General features: G+C 39.4%; 1 protein-coding gene and 1 long non-coding RNA gene across 6 annotated transcripts in view; one reads left to right on the forward strand and one right to left on the reverse strand.

The window, feature by feature from the left end:
• The window catches only part of LOC147843774 (uncharacterized), a 321,977-nt gene that overhangs the window by 15,138 nt on the left and 285,989 nt on the right, over positions 1–20,850 (forward strand). The gene's annotated exons all lie outside the window — the stretch shown is intronic.
• Positions 1–20,850, reverse strand: part of LOC100333801 (phosphatidylinositol-3,5-bisphosphate 3-phosphatase MTMR3) — a 52,564-nt gene that overhangs the window by 7,608 nt on the left and 24,106 nt on the right. For 4 of the 5 annotated variants that reach the window (XM_087253155.1, XM_087253153.1, XM_087253154.1 and 1 more), the window contains 10 exons: positions 20,480–20,614; positions 20,270–20,381; positions 18,114–18,309; positions 17,685–17,870; positions 16,013–16,183; positions 13,872–14,017; positions 9,212–9,689; positions 6,882–7,115; positions 5,814–5,924; positions 843–928 (listed from right to left, as the gene is read on the reverse strand). In XM_087253155.1, coding sequence (XP_087109281.1) covers positions 843–928; positions 5,814–5,924; positions 6,882–7,115; positions 9,212–9,689; positions 13,872–14,017; positions 16,013–16,183; positions 17,685–17,870; positions 18,114–18,309; positions 20,270–20,381; positions 20,480–20,614 — 1,855 coding nt within the window. Of the gene's footprint in view, positions 1–842; positions 929–5,813; positions 5,925–6,881; positions 7,116–9,211; positions 9,690–13,871; positions 14,883–14,999; positions 16,184–17,684; positions 17,871–18,113; positions 18,310–20,269; positions 20,382–20,479; positions 20,615–20,850 lie in introns of all 5 variants that reach the window. The other variant, XR_015490719.1, reaches the window with a different exon arrangement.

The raw sequence follows: 20,850 nt of genomic DNA on the forward strand, positions 1-20,850 counted from the left end.
CAAATGTTTGCATGACTATACAGACCAAGTAGGATAATATAATAAGAAAATATCAAAATGCAACATCAAGCAGCGTAACGGGCAGTTTTTAACGTCAAAAAATGAATGGAAGTGAATGAGACCGGAAGTCTCAAGCCAAAAAGATTCAAATGTGAATACCAGGCACAACAAGGCGCAAGATTTGTTTGGCGTGATCTTTCCTATTTAGGGTACATTATTTGGTGTATTAGCGCCACCAGCTGGACATGACTGTGGTATTGGTGTTTAATAATGTATTAGACATTGCATTGGTTTTAATAACTCATCTCTAACAACTGATGTCTTTTATCTTTGCCATGATGACAGTAATTAATATTAGACTAGATATTCTTCAAGACACTTCTATACAGCTTAAAGAGACATTTAAAGGCTTCACTAGGGTAATTAGGGTAAAGTTAGGGTAATTAGGCAAGTCATTGTATAACAGTGGTTTGTTCTGGAGACAATCCAACACTAATATTGCTGAAGGGGGCTAATAATATTGACCTTAAAATGGGTTTAAAACAAATAAACACTGCTTTTATTCTAGCCGAAATAAAACAAATAAGACTTTCTCCTGAAGAAGAAATACTATAGGAATTACTGTGGAAGATTCCTGAATCTATTATACATAATTTGGGAAATATTTGACAAAGAAGTACACCGGAGGGAGAATAATCTTGACTTTAACTCTATATAAACTATTAATTGAGTGAATTAAAAAGGTGCTATATCATCAAGTATTGTTATCAGGGTAAGAGATGACTTTTTATATGAGATTTTTGTCTGTAACTAGTCCTCCGTTATCTGTGTGTGTTTCAGACCTGCAGTGATGCCTCCGCGCCGCCTGCCAGAATCTCCTCTCGCACCCGTAACAGCGGGACGACTGATCCGAGAACCACTGCGACACCTGTGCGCACACACACACATATAAAACATTCATCACATCGACTGTATGCAGTGCTGAGCTGAACTGCTGCTGTTAGGGATGGAAAAATCTGAGCTACAGCGGTGTTGTGAGTGCTGGTCATGTGTGCTTCAGTGTGAGTGTGTGCTTGATGCTTCTGTCAGTCTCCTGTCGCTGTTCATGTAAAACTCCACATCTATAATCCTCTTAGTCTATGCTGACATTATCTTCAGCAGCTCAAACACTCTAATGGCGAATGGACAGACGGCTGCTTCTCACTCAGGGCTGCTGAAGATGCTAATGAGATGGAGAGATGGGCACTAGTGGGAGAAGCTTTCCCCCTCTGATTTATTTAATTTCATTTAATTGAATGGGATAGCCCTTTATGATAAATCATCTCGTTTTCGAGGGCTTCCCTAAGAAGTTTATAAATCAAACAGAGTACAACACATCATAACGTACACACACCTGACAAACAAACAAACAAGCAGCACACTCCACCTAAAACACTTCCCACAATCTGAAGCCTAAATAAACAAAACATATAATCAAAAATACAAACAATTTGATATACAAATAAATAATAAACATTTAATTTGGAGCCAATATTAACCATTAAAGACCGAAACAGCCGCCCACGGCTAAAAATAACTTTTAATCTGCTGATCCTATCTGTACAATTCAAAGATTGGCATAAAGAAGAGAATCTCAGCTTTCCATCGCTGTAACACATTACATTCACGGCTCTTCGGAGGCTCCGGAATAAGTGTGGTTACATTATCAAATTTTGACAACGCTGATTTGACAAAGAAACGCTCGTGGCTTGCGTCTCCGGACAAACCAGACATGATACATTGATGCATTGTCCCTCCTCCATGCCCAGATTGGTTAAAACTCGCTCTCTCTCAACCAATAAGCATAGGTTTCGCTTTGTGGACCAGCAATCAGCTATTTGAACAACCCGGAATGAGAAATAGGCTGTACATTTACGGACGGCTAAATAAAACGCAAAAAAAAAAAAAAGTTTTGCATGAAATGATTCTCATACTAAGTACTTTTGCAAGCACAACAACACAAAAACATGACAAAACAGTGACACAGCAAAGACGAAGTGCTGCTCTTGCTGTTTTCAAAAGACGCAAATGACAGTGCGGCTGTTTGTCTGCAACGCAAAAGTGGAGAAGCAGCAGGGTCAACACCATCTCCATGCTGGCACATAAAACCTAAGGATGGTCCACATTGAATCTAGTTTAGTTATGTAACTATTTATAGTAGAGTAAATATTAATATCTCATTTTTTACTGAGGATTTGCACTATGTTTTTTTGGACTTTGACGCATTATTTCTTATTTTCTTATTTTTTATTTGTTCATTGTAAGTGGTGTTGTTCATGGGAACTGAAAATATATTATTTGTAAAAAGTCAAACTTGCTTTAATGTTATTTTAGTTTGTAACAATCTTTCTGTTTAGTTCATTTCCAGAACTTTTGGGCAAATATTTTGTCAGTTAATAAATGCGCTAGTTTTTTTTCCCACTGAAAAACGCCTGAGAATAACATTAAATAAATTGCTATAACTTGCTCAGGAAAGGTGGATGTAGACAAAATTTATTTTGGAAGTATAAAACATCATAGAGTGTATTTCTTAAGAAAAAAAAACTTCATGAGGTTTTGTTTGTAATAACTAGAAAATGTAACTTTTTTTAAAAACCGTCTTTCTTAAAATTCTGGAATATTCTCTGTCTGTTCATATGTTTTTTTGACCAAAAAATATTTTAGTCTGGACCTTTAAATGATGCAGATTGAAGCTTTAGGTTCTCCTGTTTAAAATAATATATGAAACTTGAGGCTGACTGCTAAAATAACAATAAAACTGCTTTAAAAAAATAATAATACAGGCCCATTAGGTACCCACAAAATACCTCTTGGTCTTTAAAAATTAATAACATTGGCAAGTTGCTTCCAAAAAAGAAAATAAATGATCCCTGAAAAGACTAAGTGATTTAATTGATCTAAAAAAGGAAGGGAGATTGGTCCAGTCGGAAGGAGCTTTGTATCGAAAGGACCTACAGCCACTTTCTGTAGAAATTCTGGAAACAAAAATATAATTCTGTTGACGAAGCGAATATGATGAGGTAAATGGAACAAACAACTGCTTTAAATAAGAAGGGAAACTGAAATAAACACTTTTAAAAAGAAACAAATACCAATGATACTGTCTGCGGAACTTAGGTTGAAGCAAACCAAAAGATTCATATAATATACAATGATGGGCTGCTGATTATGCTAATGAGGGAGAGATGGTCACTAGTGGGCGGGGCTTTCCCCCTCTGATGACACACACAAGGGGAGAATGCAGGTACTTTTGTCATTTTAAAATCCCCCCTTTAGTGTTGTCCACTGAGTGAACACTGATAGGAATAGATTTGAGGACTGAAATGAAGTTGATCTGCTTTATTTTAGAGGTTTAGTCAAGGTGGGATATGTTTGACCCGAAGGAGGAACGGTGCATACAGAATTAAAGACAACAGGAGGGTTACTTATGTATTAGCGCTCACATGCAGTATAGAGTGTGTACAGAAAGTATTCAGAACCCCTTACATGTTTCACTCTTTGTTATATTGCTGAAATCCACTTAAGTTCATTGTTGTCCTCATTAATGTCCACTCAGCAGCCCACACTGAACACAGAGCTGTTGCATTTCTGCAGATTTATTAAAACAGAAAAACTGGAGTATCACATGCTCACGAGTGTTCAGAGCCTGTGCTGTGACACTCATATCTTTAACCCAGGTGCTGTTTCTCCATATCTTCTGATCATCCTTGAGATGCTTCACACCTTCATTTGAGTCCAGCTGTGTTTGATTATACTGATTGGACTTGATTAGGAAAGACACACACCTACACGTCTATATAAGAGCTTACAGCTCACAATGTATGTTAGAGCAGATCATGAGGAGCTGTCTGAAGAACTCAGGGACGGAAGTGTGGGAAGGCGCAGATCTGGACAAGCTTACAGAAACATTTCTGCTGCACTAAAGGCTCCTCAGAGCACAGCGGCCTCCATAATCCTTAAATGGAAGATGTTTGGGATGACCAGAACCCTTCCTAGAGCTGGCCGTCCGGCCAAACTGAGCAATCAGGAGTGAAGAGCCTTGGTGAGAGAGGTCAAGAAGAACTCAAGGATCACTGTGAGATGCAGTCGGGAGAAAGTCAACCATCACTGCATCCTGACACATGAAAGTCTGCATGGAGTTTACTGAAAACACCTGAAGGACTCAGAGATGGTGAGAAATGAGATTCTCTGCTCTGATGAGACCAAGACAGAACTTTTTGGCCTTAACTCTAAGCGGTATGAGTGGAGAACAGCAGGCACTGCTCATCATCTGTCCAGTACAGTCCTACAGTGAAGCATGGTGGAGGCAGCGTTATGCTGTAGGGGTGTGTTTCAGCTGCAGGGACAGCACGACAGTCGAGGGATAGATGAATGCGGAGTACAGGGTTATCCTGGAACAAAACCTTCTCCAGAGTGCTCAGGACCTCAGACTGGACCGAAGGTTTACCTTCCAACAAGACAGTGAGCCTAAGCACACAGCTAAAATAATTGAGTGGCTTCACAACAACTCTGTGACTGTTCTTGAATGGCCCAGCCAGAGCCCTGACTTCAACCCAATTTAGCATATCTAGAGATACCTAAAATGACCATCCACCAATGTTTACCATCCAACCTGACAGAACTGGAGAGGATCTGTAGTAGGATCCCTAAATCCAGATGGGAAAAACTTGTGTGTTTCTCAGAAAGACTCACGGCTGTATTAGATCAAAGGTGCTTCTGCTAAACCCTGAGCACAGACTCTGAACACTCGTGAGCATGTGATACTCCAGTTTTTCTGTTTTAATAAATCTGCTGATATGTCAACAGCTCTGTGTTCTTCTGGCAGTGTGGGCTGCTGTGTGGACATTCATGAGGTCAACAGTGAACCTAATGCCTAGTTCAGACTGCGTGATTTTAGCCCCGATTTCGGCTCGCCGACAGGTTTTGAGAAGTCGCCGACAAATGCCTAAAAACACAGGCAAATCGGTGCACGTAAGTGACAATCACACAGTATGAACTATCAAAGACGCGATCTGAGAGAATCGCCGATGAGTCGCTGATGCCTGTGAGATATTTGGCGTGCTGAATATCTGAAGCTGTCGGCGATTCAAATCATGCCGTGTGAATTGAGTTCTGACTGAAAATAACATCAGCGATCGCCTACAGCCAATGAGAGAGCAGCATTCACTTGTGTGCGTGTGTGTGTATACCTGCTGCAGGCCAGCGGGAGGCTGGGGGAGAAGTTAAAAGCGCTAATTTTCGGTTTATTTGGACCCACGAAATGGAGGAAAAACTAGTGGAGGTTTGACAGGACTCAGGAGCAACCGTGTCTGTTTGACGTTTCATACAAGAAATAAATTAGTTTATTATTAACGTTGAGATGAAATGGCTAATTCCCTTTAAACCCAGGTGAGCAAACATGTACATGTTCTACCCCATTAAAGGCTTCTTTCTCATTATGTAGTTATTAACAAAAGATACACGACGTGTTTTTGGCTGTGAGACGTAGTTTGGACGAAGTTGTCGGCGATTCTTCCTATAGTAAAGTCATGCAATGTGAAAGTCGCTGTCGCCGATTCATCTTGCAGTGTAAACAAAGCAGCGAAAGAACACTAGCGCAGATAGTCAAGCAGTGTGAAAACATCTGTGACATGACGACTTTGAAAATCATGCAGTCTGAACTCGGCATAAGTGATTTTAGCAAGTGGCTGCAATATAACAAAGAGAGAAACATTTAAAGGGGTCTGAATACTTTCCGCACACACTGTGTCTCAGTGTTTTAAGCTGGTGTTCACCTCTGTGTCCTGCTGCTGGATGTGTTCAGCGCTGGATTCAGTGAGGTCTGTGGCTCCGCTGCGCTGCAAGCACTCCGACTCGGTGTTATTATCTCCGTCCGGCAGAGATGACTGACACACACACACACACACACACACACACACACAGTTGCATTTACAACTGATGAGACCAATAACACTGTAAATAGCTAACTGTAGACTACTAAAAGACAAAGAACAGCATTGAAGTTGCAAGATTTTAACTCTATCACTCTTTTTCTTTATAATAAAGGGACGGTGTACATTAATCAACAATCCTCAAGAATGTAAAAGTACTCAAACTAGCCAGAAAGCTTCTTTTTATTGTTGGTCCTTTTGCCAGATGTTATATGCGAGGCCTAACAAGGCTTTCGATGTATGACAGCAGCAGCCTTTGAAATAAGATGCAGACTCAGAGTAATATAAATACACCAGGTGGTTTTTAATTAGCACATGCTACTAATATTCATTCATTCATTTTCTTGTCGGCTTTGTCCCTTTATTAACCCGGGGTCGCCACAGCGGAATGAACCGCCAACTTATCCAGCAAGTTTTTACGCAGCGGATGCCCTTCCAGCCACAACCCATCTCTGGGAAACATCCACACACACACTCATACACTACGGACAATTTAGACAACCCAATTCACCTGTACCACATGTCTTTGGACTGTAGGGGAAACCGGAGCACCCGGAGGAAACCCACGCGAATGCAGGGAGAACATGCAAACTCCACACAGAAACGCCAACTGAGCCGAGGTTCGACCCAGCGACCTTCTTGCTGTGAGGCGAACGTGCTACCCACTGCACCACTGCGTCGCCCTGCTACAAATATTACAAACATAAATATTAATCAATCTGGCAACCTCCAGTGAAATTAAACCCTCTCCAATATTTTGAATCTGAACTGCACTCCTATATACTGCAAAATTAGCCTATTATAAAACAAAAAGAAAGTACATGTGTTGTTGCTTTAAGGTTAGTTTGAGTCTGCTGGTGTGGTTGAGTGTTTGCAGATAATGCTCAGAGCGTGGTGTGTTGTTGTCCTCACCAGTTTTCCGTTGGCATGTATCCGGCTCCAGAGCTCCTGCACCTGCTTCTTCAGCGTCTCCACCTGCAGCTGGTGCCCCGTCTCCATCTGCTGCAGACGCACCTGTACCGCATCACTGTGAACACTCAAACCGTCCCTCTCCAGGGGCCCGAACGCTGCAGAACACCTCCAAACACCTGATGGAGGAGAAACGTCTCCCGCTGCTGACATCTGAGAGGGCGTGTGAAAAGGATTCTGGGAAGGTGAGCAGATGCCATTAAGAATCTAGTTCCCAAATGACACACTATAAACTTACACATTCACCATACACTTAATCACTATGCACTTGTACACTACACTTATACACTATGCACTTATACACTATGCACTTACACACTATGCACTTACACACTATGCACTTATACACTATTCACTTACACACTATGCACTTACACACTGCACTTACACACTATGCACTTATACATTATTCGCTTACACACTATGCACTTACACACTATGCACTTATACACTATGCACTTACACACTATTCACTTACACACTATGCACTTACACACTATTCACTTACACACTATGCACTTACACACTGCACTTACACACTATGCACTTACACACTATGCACTTATACACTATGCACTTACACACTATGCACTTACACACTATGCACTTACACACTGCACTTACACACTATGCACTTACACACTGCACTTACACACTATGCACTTATACACTATGCACTTATACACTATGCACTTATACACTATGCACTTATACACTATGCACTTACACACTATGCACTTATACACTATGCACTTATACACTATGCACTTATACACTATGCACTTATACACTATGCACTTACACACTATGCACTTACACACTATGCACTTACACACTGCACTTACACACTATGCACTTACACACTGCACTTACACACTATGCACTTATACACTATGCACTTATACACTATGCACTTATACACTATGCACTTATACACTATGCACTTATACACTATGCACTTATACACTATGCACTTACACACTATGCACTTATACACTATGCACTTACACACTGCACTTACACACTATGCACTTACACACTATGCACTTACACACTATGCACTTACACACTATGCACTTACACACTATGCACTTACACACTGCACTTACACACTATGCACTTACACACTATGCACTTACACACTATGCACTTACACACTATGCACTTACACACTATGCACTTATACAGTATTCGCTTACACACTATGCACTTATACACTATGCACTTATACACTATTCGCTTACACACTATTTGCTTATACACTATGCACTTACACACTATGCACTTACACACTATGCACTGATACACTATGCACTTACACACTATGCACTTATACACTATGCACTTACACACTATGCACTTACACACTATGCACTGATACACTATGCACTTACACACTATGCACTTACACACTATGCACTTACACACTATGCACTTACACACTATGCACTTACACACTATGCACTTACACACTATGCACTTATACAGTATTCGCTTACACACTATGCACTTATACACTATGCACTTATACACTATTCGCTTACACACTATTTGCTTATACACTATGCACTTACACACTATGCACTTACACACTATGCACTGATACACTATGCACTTACACACTATGCACTTATACACTATGCACTTACACACTATGCACTTACACACTATGCACTGATACACTATGCACTTACACACTATGCACTTACACACTATGCACTTACACACTATGCACTTACACACTATGCACTTACACACTATGCACTTACACACTATGCACTTATACAGTATTCGCTTACACACTATGCACTTATACACTATGCACTTATACACTATTCGCTTACACACTATTTGCTTATACACTATGCACTTACACACTATGCACTGATACACTATGCACTTACACACTATGCACTTATACACTATGCACTTACACACTATGCACTTACACACTATACGCTTACACACTATGCACTTAATCACCATGGACTCATACACTATTCATTTATAAACTACACTTATTCACTATGCTCTTACACCTTCCCTTTTAGCTCCCCTATTATCTAACTTGGTAACCACTCCACTTTACACGTAGCCCCTCCCATTTTGCAGTAGCCCCACCCATTCAATGATTCTTGATTTAATCATTTTTAGATATTTGGGCTCGAAAAGAGACACCATATTTTGCAGTGAAATGCACTATTCCTTTTAGCATATACTATCGATACTACAAAATGACAGAGTAGTGTGCAAGTATGTGATTTGAGACGCACCTTCTGAGCTGTGTGGTTTGAACTGGAATCGCTTTCCATGGAAGATTGGCTGCTGGATTGTGAAGGATTATGGGTAATTTTGTGATGTAATCCATCTGCTGATGTAGTGTCTATGTGTGAAATGTCCTCAGGAAATATTTGGTCATTGTTTTTCATATTTAATGATGAATCCTGTGAAACGGATGTGCTGCACAGAAGCTCCAGCTTCCTATTTAGCTCTTCTGTCACTTCCTGTTCTGTGTTTTCTATTTGGCTGTCAGTCACAGAAAGCTCCAGGGTTTTTTGTGTGTGTGCTGCTGTGGTGTTTAAGGCGAGTGTGTGTTGCAGAGGTGATGTGTGTGTGTTTTCTCCGTTAATCTTCAAGGCCAGCAGGTGATCCTGCCACTTCTCCTTCACACTGGGGTCACTGCTGCGGCGGTTCGGGGTCAGATTCTCACACGATGTGGACAGGTTTTCATAGGATCGAGTCTTTGGTAACCTGTAAAGTACACACATGTATCAATGTGTAAATCACACACTTAAACACAATGTCTCACGATTTGATTACAAATACATTGCAATCTTCATTTGATGTAATCAGGTAGTAATGTCAAATTTAAGCAATTTTCAAGCACCTTCCAGGTGAATTTTTAAACTTTACCAGCACTACAATTACATATTCACATAAATATACATACTTCACATTATATTAAGGTCACAATTATTTATAAAACACATTTAAAGCAACAAGAATTTTGCCAAAGTGCTGTGCAAAGTAGTTAAGTGCTGAACAACATGATGAGTGGCTGAAAGAGTGGCTTAAAGTATAATGAGTGCATGATGAGTGACTTAATGCATGATGAGTGACTTAATGAGTGACTTAATACACAATAAGTGACTTAATGCATGATGAGTGACTTGATGAGTGACTTAATACACGATAAGTGACAATGCATTATGAGTGACTTAATGACTGACTTAATACACGATAAGTGACCTAATGCATGATGAGAGACTTAATGACTGACTTAATACACGATAAGTGACTTAATGCATGATGAGTGACTTAATGACTGACTTAATACATGATAAGTGATTTAATGCATAATAAGTGACTTAATACACAATAAGTGACTTAATGCATGATGAGTGACTTAATGAGTGATTTAATACACGATAAGTGACTTAATGCATTATGAGTGACTTAATGACTGACTTAATACACGATAAGTGACTTAATGCATGATGAGTGACTTAATGCATGATGAGTGGCTTAATACGTGACTTAGTACACGATGAGTAACTAAATGCATGATAAGTGACTTGATGAGTGACTTAATGCATGATGAGTGACTTAATGCATAACGAGTGACTTAATGCATGATGAGAGGCTTAATACGTGACTTAGTACATGATGAGTGACTAAATGCATAATGAGTGTCTTGATGAGTGACTTAATGCATGATGAGTGACTTAATAAACGATAAGTGACTTAATGCCTTATGAGTTACTTAATGACTGACTTAATACACGATAAGTGACTTAATGACTGACTTAATACAGGATAAGTGACTTAATGCATGATGAGTGACTTAATGCATGATGAGTGGCTTAATACGTGACTTAGTACACGATGAGTAACTAAATGCATGATAAGTGACTTGATGAGTGACTTAATGCATGATGAGTGACTTAATGCATAACGAGTGACTTAATGCATGATGAGTGGCTTAATACGTGACTTAGTACACGATGAGTGACTAAATGCATAATGAGTGTCTTGATGAGTGACTTAATGCATGATGAGTGACTTAATAAACGATAAGTGACTTAATGCCTTATGAGTTACTTAATGACTGACTTAATACACGATAAGTGACTTAATGCATGATGAGTGGCTTAATACGTGACTTAGTACACGATGAGTAACTAAATGCATGATGAGTGACTTAATGCATGACGAGTGACTTAATGCATGATGAGTGGCTTAATACGTGACTTAGTACACGATGAGTAACTAAATGCATGATGAGTGACTTAATGCATGACGAGTGACTTAATGCATGATGAGTGGCTTAATACGTGACTTAGTACACGATGAGTAACTAAATGCATGATGAGTGACTTGATGAGTGACTTAATGCATGATGAGTGCCTTAATGAGTGACTTAGTACATGATGAGTGACTTAAAGGGGTGGTCTAGAATATAATTTTAAGGCTTGGTTGTGTTTATAAGATGCAAAGCAATGTGTGCTTATGTTTCACTTGAAGGAAATCACGTTATTCTTTTATATATCTCACTTTGATTATACACAGCTACTTAGCTAACATGAAAACGACTTTCATATTTCCTAGTTCCTCTGAAAGGCCTGCCCTTAAGTGACTCTGATTGGTCATCGTCATAATGTGTGTGATTCGCGGATTGGCTCCACATCACGCCCTTAAAAACATGCGCTTTACTGCTGTGTAAAAAATCATTCAACCTCCTGCCTGCTCACTTAAATAAAATCTGACAAGTGTCTTTAACGAGTTAAGATGAGTGACTTAACGCATAATGAGTGACTTAATGCATGATGAGTGACTTAATGAGTGACTGCATGGTGAGTGACTTAATAAGTGACTTAGTACACAATGAGTGACTAAATACATGAGTGATTTATTGTGTGACTTAATACACGATGAGTGACCTAATGCATGATGAGTGACTTAATGACTGATGAGTTACAATGCATAACGAGTGACTTAATGCATTATGGATTATTTAATGAGTGACTCAATACACGATAAGTGACTTAATGCATAATGAGTGACTTAATGCATGATGAGTGACTTAATGAGTGACTTAATGCATGATTAGTGACTTAATGCATGGTGAGTGACTTAATAAGTGAATTAGTACACGATAAGTGACAAAATGCATGATGAGTGATTTAATGATTGACCTAATACACGATAAGTGGCTTAAAGCATGATGAGTGCCTTAATAAGTGACTTGGTACTTGATGAGTGACAATGCATGATGAGTGACTAAATGCATGATGAGTGGCTAAATGCATGATAAATGACTTAACGAGTTAATTATTACACAATAATTGACATAATGCATGATGAGTGCCTTAATGAGTGACTTAGTACACAATGAGTGACTAAATGCATGATGAGTGACTTAACGAGTGACTTAATGCATGGTGAGTGACTTAATAAGTGACTTAGTACACAATGAATGACAAAATGCATGATGAGTGATTTAATGATTGACCTAATACACGATAAGTGACTTAATGCATGATGAATGCCTTAATAAGTGACTTGGTACACTATGAGTGACAATGCATGATAATGACTTAATGAGTTACTTAGTACACGATGAGTGACTAAATGCATGATAAATGACTTATTGAGTTACTTATTACACAATAAGTGACATAATGCATGATGAGTAACTTAATAAGTGACTTAATTCACGATGAGTGCCTTACTGAGGGACTTAATGCATTATGAGTAACTTAATGTTTAATTAGAAACTTAATACACGAATACACGAAGAGTGACTTAATGCATGATAAGTGACTTATTACAAGAGTGACTTAATGCATGATAAGTGACAATGCATGAGTGATTAAATACACGATGAGTGACTTAATGCATGATGAGTGACAATGCATGATAAGTGACAATGCATGAGTGACTTAATACACAATGAGTGACTTAATGCATGATGAGTGACTTATTAAGTGACTTATTGCATTATGAGTGATTTAATGAGTGACAATGCACGATGAGTGACGTAATGCATGATGAGTAACTTATTAAGTGACTTATTGCATTATGAGTGACATAATGAGTGACTTAATGCATGATGAGTGACTTAATGCACAATGAGTGACGTAATGCACGATGAGTGACATAATGCATGATGAGTAACTTAATGCACAATGAGTGACGTAATGCACGATGAGTGACGTAATGCATGATGAGTGACTTATTAAGTGACTTATTGCATTATGAGTGACATAATGAGTGACTTAATGCATGATGAGTGACTTAATGCACAATGAGTGACGTAATGCATGATGAGTGACATAATGCATGACGAGTAACTTAATGCACAGTGAGTGACGTAATGCACGATGAGTGACGTAATGCATGATGAGTGACTTATTAAGTGACTTATTGCATTATGAGTGACATAATGAGTGACTTAATGCATGATGAGTCACTTAATGCACAATGAGTGATGTAATGCACGATAAGTGACATAATGCATGATGAGTGACTTGATGCATGATGAGTGACTTGATGCATGATGAGTGACTTGATGCATAATGAGTGACTTGATGCACGATGAGTGACTTAATGAGTAAGTTAATGCATGATGAGTGACTTAATGCACGATGAGTGCCTTAATGAGTGACTTAATGCATGATGAGTGACTTAAAGAGTGACTTAATGCATAACGAGTGACCTAATGCATAACAAGTGACTTAAAAAGTGACTTCATGCATAATTGGTGACTTAATGCGTTAAGACATTCATTACTGTATATGATATATTAAGATGTAAGCTGTAAACTGTTATTGTTAAGTTATATTAGGATGTTAAGCTGGTTTCTAAGGAAAATGTGTTTGTGAAAGGAAAACCGGCGCACAGAAGTACACACAAACATGACGCCTCACTTACCTGCTCACAGGTGTGTCTATGGGTGAGGCTGAGGGAGTGGACTGTGGCACACATGACTCATCGGAGGGTGTGGAAGGGGCGGAGTTATGCAAATACACAGCACTCCATAACATCAGATTCCTCACGTGACAAACAGGACGCAAGACCTGACAGAGAGAGAGGCATGTTAAGAGAGGAATACCTGATGGCAGGCCAGTTAGTATTGTTTGCTTGTTTTTGTGTTAGTATGTCAATTAGTTAGTATGTTTGTTATTAAGTTAGCCTGTTAGTTAGTTTGCTTGTTTGTTTGTGTGTTAATATGTTAATTAGTTAGTAATGAGTTAGTATCTATTATCGATAGTATCTAGCATTAACTTCAAGAATTGTACTCTTCCAGAGTGAGTAAAAGGGCTCGCAAAATCACTCTGGACGCCTCGCACCCAGCACACCACCTGTTCGAAGTGTTACCTTCTGGTCGGCGCTTCAGAGCACCAAGTACAAAAACAGATAGACACAGGAAAAGTTTCTTTCCTCAGGCCATCCACCTCATGAACAGTTAAATATTCCCCTACGGTGCATTAAACATGCGCCATACTTTCTCATACGCACTTGTACACAGCACCTTATATCAATATACAATGCAATACTTTCTCCATTTGCATTTGTACGCATCACCGTATAACCTGTATATTTATAACAAATATGTACATACAACTTAACATCCAGATCTTTTTGACTAACTGCATCTCTGTTTAGTGTTTAATGTTTATCGTCTTTTTTTTCATATTTATTTTGTGTTGTCACTCTTCACTTTATGTACACTGGAAGCTTCTATAGCCAAAACAAATTCCTTGTGTGTGTGAAGCACACTTGGCAATAAAACTGATTCTGATTCTGGTATGTTTATTTGTTAGTGTGTGTGGTGTCAGTTAATTAGTATGTTTGTTTGTGTGTTAGTTAATATGTTTGTTTGTTAGTGTGTTAATTGTTAGTTAGTATGTTTGTTTGTTTGTTAGTACAGTGTATTATTTACTTAGCTTGTTAGTATGTTTGTTAGTGTGTTAGTATGTTAATTGGTTAGTATGTTTGTTTGTTAGTGTAGTAATTGTTAGTTAGAATGTTTGTTTGTTAGTATAGTTTATTATTTACTTAGCTTGTTAGTATGTTTGTTAGTGTGTTAGTATGTTAATTGGTTAGTATGTTTGTTTGTTAGTGTAGTAATTGTTAGTTAGAATGTTTGTTTGTTAGTATAGTGTATTATTTACTTAGCTTGTTAGTATGTTTGCTAGTGTGTTAGTATGTTAATTGGTTAGTATGTTTGTTTGTTAGTGTAGTAATTGTTAGTTAGAAAGTTTGTTTGTTAGTATAGTGTATTATTTACTTAGCTTGTTAGTATGTTTGTTAGTGTGTTAGTATGTTAATTGGTTAGTATGTTTGTTTGTTAGTGTAGTAAATGTTAGTTATAATGTTTGTTTGTTAGTATAGTGTATTATTTACTTAGCTTGTTAGTATGTTTGTTAGTGTGTTAGTATGTTAATTGGTTAGTATGTTTGTTTGTTAGTGTAGTAATTGTTAGTTAGAATGTTTGTTTGTTAGTATAGTATACTATTTAGTTAGTTTGTTAGTGTGTTAGTATGTTAATTAGTATGTTAGTTAGTATGTTTGTTTCTTTGTTAGTATGTTATTTAGTATGTTTGTTAGTGTGTTAGTATGTTTGTTTGCTAGTGTGTTAATTGTTAGTTAGTATGTTTGTTTGTTAGTATAGTATATAATTTAGTTAGTATGTTTGTTTGTTAGTTTGTTAATTGTTAGTTATTATGTTTGTTTGTTTGTATAGTATGTATAGTATAGAATTTAGCTAGTTAGTATGTTTGTTAGTATGTTAGTTAGTATGCTTGTTTTTGTTAGTATGTTATTTAGTATGTTTGTTTGTTTGTTAGGGTGTTTGTTTGTTTGTTATGTCAGCTAATTTGTATGTCTGTTAGTGTTTGCTAGTTTGTCTATTAGTGTGTTAGTATGTTAATTAGTTAGTATCTTGTTAAGTTTGTTTGTTTTTTTGCTAGTTAGTATGTTTCCTTGTTTTTTAGTATCTAAGTATATTAGTTTGTTAATGTATTTGTGTTGTGTTGTGCTGTGCACTGAGATCGCGTGTATGATGGTACCGTCTCTGAGCGTGGAGAGTAGAGGATGTTGTGGAAGGACTGATTGGCAGGCCGCAGCAGAGACCAAACAGAGCAGGTTTTCTCCTGTACGCGCTGCTCCTCTCGCTCCTTCACACTGTTACACAGGAACGTCCCGAACAGACAGGAGTATGTGTGCTGCACCAGCTTCACCTGCAGCAACAAAACACACCTCCCTCATTACACACACTACCAGTTCAAAGTCAGCAAAGGTCACAGTCACACACCTACAGACACACAAACACACACTTTAATTAAACACACACAAGTGAACCAATCAGCCAATCTCAGAGGCCAAGATGACTGACACTTAATTGAGTTTTGTCTTTATTAGAGAAGAGAAAAGGCCACAGTGGCTTCTCCTACCGCACTAAACTACATTTCTTAGGCTGCGTCCGAAACCGTCTACTACTCAGTAGGTACTGTATTTGAATTTAAACGTACTACTCGGCCGTTAGAAAAGTACGTTCTATACAGTATGAATGTGAAAGTATGAATGGAATTCGGACGTACTACATCCGCCATTTTGTCATGGTCACGTGACCTACCTGCGTTATTTGCGTCGCTTCACTCCCATTCATGAATTCGCTCGCGGGGCATCATGGGATAGCGCAGCGTGCATAAGATGTGGGCTGCGTCCGAAACCGCATACTTCCATACTATATAGTATGCTAAAATCAGTAGGCGAGGCGAGTAGTATGTCCGAATTCAAAGAATTCGAAAATCAGTATGCGAAAAGTACCCGGTTGGCTTACTACTTCCGGCCAGATTCTGTAGTGCGCATCCCATGCACGCTGCACTATCCCATGATGCCCCGTGAGAGAATTCATGAATGGAAGTGAGGCGACGTAACTGACGCAGGTAGGTCACATGACCATGACAAAATGGCGGATGTAGTACGTCCGAATTCCATTCATACTTTTCACATTCATACTGTATAGAGCGCACTTTTCTAACGGCCGAGTAGTACGTTTAAATTCAAATGCAGTACCTACTGAGTAGTAGGCGGTTTCGGACGCAGCCACGCACTCCAGAATTTCACCGGAAGTAGTAAGTCATCCGGGTACTTCTCGCATGCTGATTTTCGAACTCTATGTATTCGGACATACTACTTGGCTGGCATACTGATTTTGGCGTACAATATAGTATGGAAGTATGCGGTTTCGGACGCAGCCTTAGACTTATATTTGCTCGATGTTATTATCATGTTATTATTTACATCAATAACTTTCCTTCGGCTTAGTCCCTTTATTCATCAGGGATTGCCACGGCAGAATGAACCGCCAACTTATCCAGCATACGCTTTACACAGGAGATGCCTCTCCAGCCGCAACCCAGTACTGGGAAACACTCATTCACACACACTTATACACTACGGCCAATTTAGTTGATCAGTTCCCCTATAGCGCATGTGTTTGGACTGTGGAGGAAACCGGAGCACTCGGAGGAAACCCACGCCAACACGGGGAGAACATGCAAACTCCACACAGAAACACCAACTGACCCGGCCGAGACTCGAACCAGCGACCTTCTTGCTGTGCCACAGTGCTAACCACTGAGCCAACACGCCACCTTAGAAGTCAACACAGCTAATGTAAACACGGCTAATGCCATCACATCAACAACAGCCCGTAATGATTGATCATGAGAGTACCAGAAAGGCCTCGTTGAACTGGAATGAGCATGGGAACTGTCTCTGGAGCTGATGAACGCAGTCCAGCCACTGCAGGAACACCGGGCAGCGCTCGTTCACATCGTCTGCACGCTCACCGTGACCACAGCGCTCTGAAAACTTATGACCGAAATCCAGCCACTCCGTCTCCACCAGCACCTCGAAACCCTGCAGACAGACAGACAGAGAGTAATGATGCTCTCTTATGCATTTACATAGAATGGTTGCTTCGTGTGTGTGTGTGTGTGTGTGTGTGTGTATGCGTGCGTGCATGTGAGAGACCTTTATAGTTCTGTTGAAGGGGTCCAGCAAGTGTTGTGTGTGTTTCTGTGTATATGAGAGAGTCCTTTATAGTCCTGTAGAAGTGGTCCTGTATGTGTGTGTGTGTGTGTGTGTGTGTGTGTGAGAGACCTCTATAGTCCTGTAGAAGGGGTCCAGCATGAGTTTGGACAGAGCCAGGATCTGTGGTGTTCTGTCCCATCCGTCAGAGCAGTGCACCAGCACGGGCCGATGGTCTCTATCCACTGCGTTCACCACCAGCACAGACGCTTTCAGCAGCAGAGACAGATGCTGCAGCCACTTTGTGCCCTCCAGCGCCGACAGCCAACTGTGCACAGACCAGCACACTGAGATATTAGTGTTCAGGGTACCACATTACAGGTATATATATATATGTGTGTGTATGTATGTGTGTGTGTATATATACACACACACACACATATATATATATCTATACTACCTACCTATATATATATATACTACCGACTGCGCCACTGCGTCGCCTAATTATTATCACAAATTATATTATTTATTTCCATTAAAGGGACAGGTCACCTAAAAATTAACGTTCTGGCATCATTAACTCACTTGTTGTTTCAATACCTGTGTGATTTTCTTTCTTCTTTTGAACACTAATGAAGATATACTGAAAGATTCTGTTGAAAAAAGCAGCCATTGACTTCCATAGTATTTTGTGTTCCTACTATTGATGTCAATGGCTGCTTTTTTCCAGTATATTTTCCTTTGTGTCCAACAGACATTCATAAAACCCCTTGAGTGTGGGGACCAGTGGTGGAAATAGTACGGAAAAACCATTACTTGCCTAAAAATGTAGTGTGAGTAGAGTAAAAGTACCTGTTGTAAATATTACTCAAAGTAGGAGTAAAGAGTAGCCCTTTTAAAAGTACTCATGAGTAGTGAGTATTACGCTGTTAAGAGTTGATGCATTTACATGTAATTTGTGGATGTGTGTGTAAACGTAACATTCTGTAGTGCATTAGTTATTGTCCAGCAGGCACACAATGCCATAACATGTTAATATTAGGTTAGATTTAGGTTGTGATGTCAGGTGACTAAAATTCAATGTCTAGCCAGCGTCTAAGGACAACAATGTTTTGATGTCCAATAATGACATCAAATGACGTTGATATTTGGTTGATTTTAGGTTGTTGGAAAGTGACCAAAATCCAATGTCGAGCAACATCTTAAACCAGCATCCTATTGATGTCAAATACTAACTCATCAGTTATGGCAACCAAAATTCAACGTCTGATAGACGTCATAGTGGTAATGTCCACACAACGTCAAGCTGTAACATCATTAGACGTTGATATTTGGTTGGTTTTAGGTTGGACGTTGGACATTGACATCTGGCTGACGTTGAGTTCTGATGTAAATCTGATTTTAATTTCCAAACTAAATGCAGCGACTTAATGACGTTACGGTACAATTTCAATCTGACGGCATGTTGACGTCTTGTGCCTGCTGGGTGTTTAAGGCCATTTCGGTCATCATACTGTAAATATCCATCATCTTTTCTTCAGTGACCTGCATTTAAACCAGGGGTGCCAATACTCGGTTCTGGAGGGCCGGTGTCCTGCAAAGTTTAGTTCCAATCCCAAGTAGACACACCTGGGCTAGCTGATCAATCTCACACTAGGCTTTCTAGAAACATCCGTGCAGGTGTGTTGAGGCAAGTTGGAGCTAAAATCTGCAGGACATCGGCCCTCCAGGACTGTGTTTTGGCATCCCTGATCTAAACAGTCTCTGGGTCAATGTGTGTAAAGATTTTGATCATCTTCTTGGACACTTTTAATGCTTCCAAACAGTTTGCTGCAATGTAAAGTGCACATGTGTTGAGGTAGTTCATTATGATGTGATTTACCTTCTATGTGTGATCTGATTGGGCAGGAATTACTGGACTGATTTCTCTAATCCCCATAGACAAGAAAAAATACAGTAGTGACTGCAGATTGAAGGAAAGTAGAGGAGTAAAAGTACAGATACTGCAGTACAAATGTACTCAAGGAAAAGTAAAAGTGCTCATTTATAAAACTACCTAGTAAATTACAATTTCTGAGAAAAACTACTCAATTACAGTAACTTAAGTATTTGTAATTAGTTACTTTACACCACTGGTGGGGACATTTTCATTTTTGGGTGTACTGCGCCTTTAAATTAAACGGAATAGTCCTGAATGTGTGCTGTATTCACTAAAATAACCAGCATCTTTAAGCAGTTGTGTTGTCTGTGTTAGTTTTGCAGGATGACTCCTCATAAGCACTCACTTTAGTGGATCCGGGACCTGAGCGCAGAGCGTCCGCAAACACTGGAAGCTCTTCCTGATGGAGTGGATGTTGGCCATTCCCATGAACATCACCTCACAGTTGGGATAATACTCTACAAGAAGCACAAGTCATGCTTGAGAGAAGGTAAACTGCACTATTAGTCAAACATTCAGCATATAACATTGATCAGAATCATAAGTTCTGCATTACCTGGACACTCACAGCCTCCTCCTTTAGCCCGATTGGCTACTGCTGCGGCGTATGAGCGTGCGTCCATTATTAACAGCTTCTGAGAGGGCGTGGCACTTGGCTCCGCCTCTACCTTTCCATTGGCCATGTGAGGATCTGGCATGAATATAAAGTAGATGAGGTGCTGAACAGGAGCATAGTCACTGGGTGCATCTTAATCAGCACCCTAGCTCCCAAGTTTGTTCATCGGTAGGTCACAATTTCGAGCACTATTTAGGGCACTGATGAGCTTGGTTCACTACACATTGGTGCACACTTACTGTACATCATCAAAACTGGAGTTTATAAACAACAAAAGGCTAATAATTTTCATAGTAAACAAGGGGGCTGAT

The sequence above is a fragment of the Danio rerio genome, chromosome 5 (genome assembly GCF_052040795.2).
Source record: "Danio rerio strain M-AB ecotype USA chromosome 5, GRCz13ab, whole genome shotgun sequence".
Lineage (NCBI taxonomy): Eukaryota > Metazoa > Chordata > Actinopteri > Cypriniformes > Danionidae > Danio > Danio rerio.